The 8,082-nt window shown below is 40.8% G+C and overlaps 1 protein-coding gene across 3 annotated transcripts in view; it reads right to left on the bottom strand.

Moving 5' to 3' along the window:
- Positions 1 to 8,082, bottom strand: part of ksr2 (kinase suppressor of ras 2) — a 136,275-nt gene that overhangs the window by 19,322 nt on the left and 108,871 nt on the right. For all 3 annotated transcript variants that reach the window (XM_024275063.2, XM_024275062.2, XM_024275064.2), the window contains 4 exons: positions 5,281 to 5,377; positions 5,078 to 5,211; positions 3,234 to 3,368; positions 1,163 to 1,292 (listed from right to left, as the gene is read on the bottom strand). In XM_024275063.2, coding sequence (XP_024130831.1) covers positions 1,163 to 1,292; positions 3,234 to 3,368; positions 5,078 to 5,211; positions 5,281 to 5,377 — 496 coding nt within the window. The remainder of the gene's footprint in view (positions 1 to 1,162; positions 1,293 to 3,233; positions 3,369 to 5,077; positions 5,212 to 5,280; positions 5,378 to 8,082) is intronic.

Below are 8,082 nucleotides of genomic sequence, written 5' to 3'. Positions count from 1 at the left end.
CATGAAAGCAGTGAAACGTGTGTGAAACCGTGGATGCAGCGCTGCAGTTCAGACTGTCAGAAAGAAGGAAATAAAGCATCTTCTGCACATTCTCCTTCACCCCACCATGCTGCTTTGTCACATTTTGAGGCACTAGTTTCAAGCCCCATTTAGGCACCAAAACCATTTCAAAAGTACCGGCTCAGCACTGGAAGAAATCCAAGTGGTACCCATCTGTACTTATGCAGCGTTACCTTTAAAGATGCTTTTCTGTCAAGTCAGATTACACAAATGTTTAAGAGAAGAATGTGTATTGTAGACATAGAACTTTGTGTTTGGAATCTTAATTTGTAACTTTAAACCATTAAGATTTAATATGATGGACAAAAAATTCTAATGCCACCTATTAGATTCTGCACGGATAAAAACTACTGAGTCTATTTTTAAAAATGACTGGTCTACCAACTTACCAATCATGTTTACAAACAAAACATCTACATACCTTCAACTGGATTAGATAACAGGAAGAACGTTTTCGTTTACTGGTGCCAGCACCATTTATTTTAGAACCCTTCCTTGACTGAGATACTTACTGGTGTTACTGAGATAACACCGGTAGTGTTAGGTTGGGGTGTGAGGGGCTGTAAGTTAGCGGTAGAGTGCGTAAGAAGAGAACTGAGAGGAGTCTAAACTCAGAGCTGAGATTCTAATGAAGCTGCATGCTAGCTATTTTGGCTAATTTAGTTTTTTTTTGGGGGGGGGGCTGTTAGCTAATATTTAGCTGGTTAGCAGCTTCAGCGCTTTCAGCTATTAACTTCAGCGACTTCAGCTGTCAACTTAAGCATTTTTAGCTATCAATTTCAGCATCTTTAGTGGCCAAATTCAGCTAACAGCATTCACATTAGCATAGGTAACGCTAAACATTTAGTTTTTAGTTAGTTTAAAGCTAATGATGGTTAAGTTGTGTGTTTTACATCCACTTTGCCCATGACCCGATTAATCGGCAAATCGCAAAAAATAATCAGTGATTAGTTGACTATTAAGATAATCGTACTAATAAACAGTACTATTTATGTTTCACGACCGACCTTCTGATGAAGGTCCAAGGAGGCCATTTTTTTTATTGGGCTATATAAATAAAATAGTACTGAATTGACAAAAAAGGATTAAAGAAAGTCCTTACCAGTATCTCCTTCCCCATGCCAGTTTGGGCCAGGTTGGGTTTCATCCCACTGCCAATCTGCCATATGATCACCTCTGCTGGCTGACTCTTGTAAGGCCACTCACGTGCGTGTAACTCGTACCAGATGGTGCTGCGACGAAAAGCGAGCAGAGCAGATCAGTGCTGTGGGGTGTTTTTTTTTTTTTCTTTTTAATTAAAATTGTCTTTAGAAGAGTTCACACCCAACAGCGACAATAAAGCAATCAGGTCTCAGTGACGTGGTTTCTGCGGAAGTTTGTTCAACAAGACTCTAAAACAATTGTTGTCTTTGTTCAAGTCAAGTTTGAGGGGGATAAAAATAGCTGTGAGCCTGAAGGAAAGCAAAACACTGATGGCTGAACGTGCATGAATATTCATGAGAGCCAAAGGGGTCACCTCTAGGTAAGAGCGACCAAGCATCTGCTCTGACAAAGGCCAGCAGAGCAGCTGGACATTGTGCACCAGCGCTGCGCTCTTCTTCCCTTTAGAATAAAATCAGGACCAAGCCTCCATATGGGGCGCCATCTGAAAACGCAATTGTGTTAGGAGTTGACAGAGCGGGGTCCTCCCCCGCAAACGAAGCAGCAGAACTGGAGCCATGGGGATTTCTAATCAACTTAGAGCAAATGTAAAATTGGGCTTCAAAGGAGGAGATGGAAGACACTTTGGTGAGACATCCGACCCCGCCGAGAACCGCCATGATGCCCAAAGTGTGTGTTTTTCCCTCCCGAGGGTTTAATTTCCTTCCTTCCAGAGAAGAAAAGGTAGAAATCTCGACAGGATGAAGATGTGAAGCCTGATGACGGATCACTTTCTTCATTATTGCTGTTGGAAAATGCAGACATCGCTGGGTCTGACCATGAAATTGCAAAACTTGGCTGACTTATGAGTCAGGTGGGTCGCAGGGTGTCAGTGTGCCGGTGACTTGGCGAGGCGATGACGAATCCTGTTTGGATGAGTAATAACCGTCTTCTGTGCCTCCAGTAACTTACACTCACCGGCAGAGCTGCAGTCGTTCATAATAAAGCTGAGCAGGGGTTTCTTCCTTTGAATAAAGGTCATTTCCACCAGTTTTGATTGATCATTAAAAGACTGTTTTTGTTTTACCACAAACACAATTTTTAAATTAAGAAAGTAGCAGAAAAAAATCTCAAAATTAAAAGTTTGCATTTAGAACAAAAAAATCTAATAGAATTTAAAAAAATCTAAATTTAAAATCAAATAAAATGCTGTCATGACTTTACCCGTTTAGGCTGGAAAATCAAAAATTTAAGAGCGTTTAACAAAACGAGACAAAATTTCTCAAATGTCACGCAAAATCCAGAATATGACTAATATTAAACACGTTGCCAGTAATATTTCTAACATATTTGGAATCAGAGTGAGGACAAAAACTATAAAGTCAGAGCTAAAGCAGAACAAGAGAAAAAAAACATTTTTTTTCAACCTTAACTTTGCTAAAAAGCTTCATTCAGGTCAAAGGAGGCTGACGAACTGCATGGTGTTCATATGGTTGAACCTCCATACATTCATAAGGACCAACTCTTTATATCTTTATATTACATATTTACCACAATAAGTCTGATTTTGTGTTCAGATATATTGTTCCTCTAAGCTACACATAAATAATAACACAGTCTGTAGTTTTTTTTCCCCCAAATCAAAAGTTTCTAATGTACGGTGGCCCTGAAGTCCAAATTAAATCAAAAAATCACTCAAATAGATATTAGAGATCAAAACAACAAAATATTTTTGTTGCTTTGGGTATTGGCTCTGCTTTAATTTTGTAATCGTTGTTGTGATCTTTAATATGTTTTTAGTAATTTGTTGATGTGATTTGAACTTCTAGCTAATCTTTTACCATAAATCCATAATTCTACGAGATCTTTAAAGTGTGCGATCCTCAAAGACTTTTTTGTATTTTTGCTTTTTTACAGAAATTATTTGTTCAAACTGCTGTAAGCACTGGCATGGTCTGGATTCAAGGACATATCTGACACTTTTCATCACTTTGCCGTAAACATCAACACTCATCATGGTGGAGGACACTCACCCGAAAGCAAAGACGTCTGACTGCTTGGAGAAAGGCAGCTTGTCCTCCTCCGTGTCCGGCGAGAGCTGCTGGATGATTTCTGGAGCCAGGTGACACAGCCATCCGCTGGGGATCCTCAGTTTGTCTTCTCTCCGGCTGCAGACAGAAGACGAGGAGATGGACGCTCGTCAGGAGAGATGGTTTCTGTCTTGTTGCGCATGAAAGCCTGCATTTGCATTGCTGGGCTGTTGCCGCACTCACATCCAATTTTCAAAAACATCATCTAATGTGTTGAAGTTTAAGCTTTGACATCGTGTTTAATTGTTCATTAAATTAGCTGTCCCACAATGACAAGCTTACAAGTGTGGCCTCAGTCCTTCAGATGAAGCTGCAGAAAACTGTTGACGGCAGCTCGAAAAAAAACATGCGAGGTGCTGAAAACTCGCTGAATTGCAATACGGAGAAAAAAAAAGTAAACAGCATTTCCATCATCTGCTATGAATAAAAATAAATGTTAAATAGAGGCAAGCACCCACCATCAGAACAACAAAAGACAAAATGTGTCAAAGTGGATCAACAAGTCAGAAAAGAGTGTATAAATACAACAAATACATGAAGACAATTTAGTTTATAAATCTTGAATTCATTTACATTTAAACAAACTTCTAATTCATTTTTATAGGTAAGTAGGAGTGAAAGTCACGCAGAGACGGACATCCCAGCCAGCAAAGCCAAGTGGGCCCCCTATGGTTTTCAAAGTGGGCAGAAAATGTGGCCCCGATTGGGTTTGTCCACATCGACTTAAGTGGACACTCAGTGGGTTAGCTCGCTATGCTATTCAGTCACCTGGTGGACAGCGGAGCTTGTTAGCTCGCTACAGTGGAGCTTGCTAGCTCATCACAGTGCAGCATGCTAGTTTGCTAGAGAGGAGCTCACTAACATGCTACACCGGAGCTTGCTAGCTCACTACAGTGGGGCTTGCGAGCTTACTGCAGTGGGGCTTGCTAGCTCACTTCAGTGTGGCTTGCTAGCTCACTGCAGCGGAGCTTGCTAGCTCACTGCAGCGGAGCTTGCTAACTTACTGCAGCGTAACTTGCTAGCTCACTGCAGCGGAGCTTGCTAGCTCACTATAGTGGAGCTTGCTAGCTCACTATAGCAGAGCTTGCTAGCTCACTGCAGCGGAGCTTGCTAGCTCACTATAGTGGAGAATGCTAGCTCACTAGAGTGGAGCTTGCTAGCTCACCACAATGGAGCATGCTAGCTTGCTAGAGAGGATCTCACTAACATGCTATAGCTGAGCTAGCTAGAATGCCCTTTAAAGGGGCCCTATAATTCTACTTTTTGAGGTTTTAAGTGTATTTTACTGATCATTCCTTTTATGTCAACCCGCCCCCTCCAGGAAAAATCTGTGCTGTAAGCTCCGCCCCTCAGACTACAACGAACAACTGAAGGGGTTCATTGAGGGTCTATGGGCAGGCTCAAGGACGATGTCATGAAATGGGCGGGACCGACAGATCGAGTCGTTTTACTTCCAGGTATTAAAACGGTCCATAAAAATGATTAATATTTTAAATATAATTTTTTTTTCAGTGTTGTACAGGTAATACATGATCGTATATATGGATATAGTTTACTCTGAAAGGCTTAAGACAATCATGGTGTGGCTCCTTTAATACTTTTAACCAAAATACTTGAAACTTTTAGAAGATATTTTAATTGATCAACACGATCAAAGACATATCAAACTGTTGAATAAACACATTTTATTGCAAGTCTTCATTAAATATAACATATTTTACTTTGATTTCTTAAGCCTCCACACTTGTTTCATGAACAAAATGCAGCTCGGTGTTGGAGGTGATTACCTGCCAGCCTGCAGAACACCTGATATGGTGAAGAGTCCAAAATCGGTGATGACCACTTTGCCGTTGTCATAAAACACATTCTTGGACTTCATGTCTTTGTGCAGGATGCCTTTTGCGTGAAGGTAGCCCATCCCCTGAGGACGGAGAGCAGCGGAGCTGTGAGCACGATGGGACATGTTCATGCTGAAGCTGAACCGCTTTACCTTGACCATCTCTTGTGCGATCTGTCGGGTCTTGTTAACGTCCAGGACCACCTTGGCATCCCGCACCACCGAGTAGAGCGTCCGGCCTTTACATAAACTGACAGAGGAAGGAGATCAGCGGGTGAAATAGCAGCAACTTAAAGAAACATTTTATTATCGCTACATAATTTAAAAAAGATTGCAATGAAGAAGGATTTAATTGGAACCACGTTGCATTCAGATTTATTTCCTTTCAACCTCCTGTGGATGACTGAATCACCTGTTTCCAACCCCGCCAGCTTGTTTTGAATCTTCATCTCCCCATCCTTATCGCTTCGGCATCGTTCTGCAGGGGCGCCATCACAAGCGTGTCTTAATAGACAGCTGCACGACCCCCCGCCGCCTCACAATTGAAACCCTCAACCCCGACTGCGCCCCACAGGTGAGCAGCAAAGTACTGGAGGCCACCGGCTCATGCATATTCATGGGCTGCAACAAGCTGACAGCAGCCACGTTTTTTAGCCGCTCCCTTCCTTCGTCCTTTTCTCTGAACGCAGGAATGCGGCTGCATGTCTGAAGATGATGAAAAGCTAATGAGGCCACCTGAACGCGCCGAAGGTCACCTCTGCACTTTTAAATGAAGTAATTATGCTATATGCAAGCTCAAAACTCCAGAAATAACAGCAGATGACGTCAAAGTCCTGAAACGTGTTCTGCATGCTATGAAAAGGAAAATCAATCGACTGTCCGTCACAAGAGGAAACAATCGAAGACGATTAAAAAGAAAGAAAAGTAAAAGTCAATATTTATGCTTCCAGAAATGTAAATAAATTGTTATTGATGTGTTGAGCTGCATTTGAAGAAACTCCTTTTCCTCCCATCAGTGTGACGTATGAGGAGGAGTATTATTGGATGACTGGACCACCTGTTGCTCTGACATTTGCAGTCATTTTCAACTGTCAGCTTGCTTATTCTTTTACACTTTTCATCTGTAAATGTACTTAAACAGCTGCTCTTACAGAAACTATGTTTAAAAACACTTTCCAGATAAAAAGCAAAAAATAGAAAGAATAAAGATTTTTCTTGGTGAGACTTGTCTTTTGTTCAGTCTGAGTAGATAAGAGAGGGAAAAGAGGCAAACAACTTTTTGTTAACATAATTAGCTAATTAACTGAAGGAGAGTGTTTCCTGTGATGTTCCCAACGAGCAGAATCGACTTCCCGTTCCGGCAGGAACGTGAAAGCCATTCCCTGAAATAATTAAGCGCGTTAACTCGGGCAGGGAATTTCTTCAGTTCACTTGTTTGCATTGTCTGCTGCCAGACTGTCAAGGCGAACGCGGCGCTGCTGCCGCTGCTGCTGCTGCTGCTGCTGCTGTGGGGGTGTGGGCGGTTCATCTACTCAGCAACAGTGGTAGCCTGTTCTAATCATAACGTCTGCATGTTTCTCTGTCAGACGGAGCAGATCTGAGCGAGCGCTGAAGACCTTTTCAGGGTTGCAGCCGGCAGAGAGCATTAGTTCAAACTCATTTTTATTAGTTTTCTTTCTGTTCAGGCTTTGTGCAATGACAGGATTGCAGTTCTGAGAAAAGAACTGTAAGAAAGTGGACTGTAGTCACTTTTATTTATCACCGCTTCCATCTAACTGGGTGAAAAATGTACAAATGTGGATGTGACACACACCAGACATCAGGGTTGTAGAGCACTCGGTGATTCCACAGAGCAGAAATGTTCATTAACTTTTTTTTTTTTTTACAGGCATGCTGCAAACAACAGGTCATAGTGAAAACTTTTACAACACACAAGGATAAGCAAGGGCAATAAAAGCGTGTTGTGAGGATTTTTCCTTTTTTCAAGCCCCAAAATCCTGCAAGAAGCCCGTAAGGGATGTTAGAAATGAGGAAATTTAACAGAATGTAGTTTTTGTAGACATTTACATATCGCCTGCACACCGCGTGTGTGGAGGAGCCAGTACTCACCCTTTAGAACAGGGGTGTCAAACTCAATGAACATTTATTGGACACCCTAAAACTACATTTTTAAAACTTTAAAACTGTAATTTTTAACATAATTATGAACTAGATACAGTATATAGCAATACCTACTATAATGCTAATGACAATGCTGTAAGCTGAATTTAGCCGCTGAAGATCCTAGTGCTGATAGCTGAAGATACTGAAATTGATAGCTGAAAATGCTGAAGTTAATAGCTGAAAACGCTGAAGTTAATAGCTGAAAAAGCAGAAGTTAATAGTTGAAAAAGCTGAAGTTAATAGCTGAAAACGCTTATGTTTTTAGCTAAAAATGCTGAAGTTGATAGCTGAAAAAGCTGAAGTTAATAGCTGAAAATGCTGATGTTAATAGCGGAAAACGCTAATGTTACTAGCTAAAAATGCTGAAGTTGATAGCCGAAAAAGTTGAAGTTAATAGCTGAAAATGCTGAAGTTAATAGCTGAAAATGCTGAAGTTGATAGCTGAAAATGCTGAAGTTGATAGCTGAAAATGCTGAAGTTGCTAGCTGAAAACGCTGAAGTTGATAGCTGAAAACGCTGAAATTGATAGCTGAAAAAGCTGAAGTTAATAGCTGAAAATGCTGAAGTTGCTAGCTGAAATCACTGAAGGTAATAGCCAGCTAAAATATTACCTAAATGCCAAATTAGCCTAAACAACAACAAAAGCTAGTTTGTAGCTGAAAAAAATAGTTAAACTTCAAAATATCCTAAAAAACTGAAAAAAGCCTAAATTAGCCAAAAACAGCTAGTGTGTAAATATTGGCCTAACTCCAAAACAATCTAAAAAAAACAAACAAAAAATGATTAAATTAG

This window comes from Oryzias melastigma, linkage group LG9, assembly GCF_002922805.2.
Source record: "Oryzias melastigma strain HK-1 linkage group LG9, ASM292280v2, whole genome shotgun sequence".
Taxonomy (NCBI): domain Eukaryota; kingdom Metazoa; phylum Chordata; class Actinopteri; order Beloniformes; family Adrianichthyidae; genus Oryzias; species Oryzias melastigma.
The sequence above is the reverse complement of the archived record's forward strand: the minus strand, read 5'-3'. Positions and strand labels throughout refer to the sequence as shown.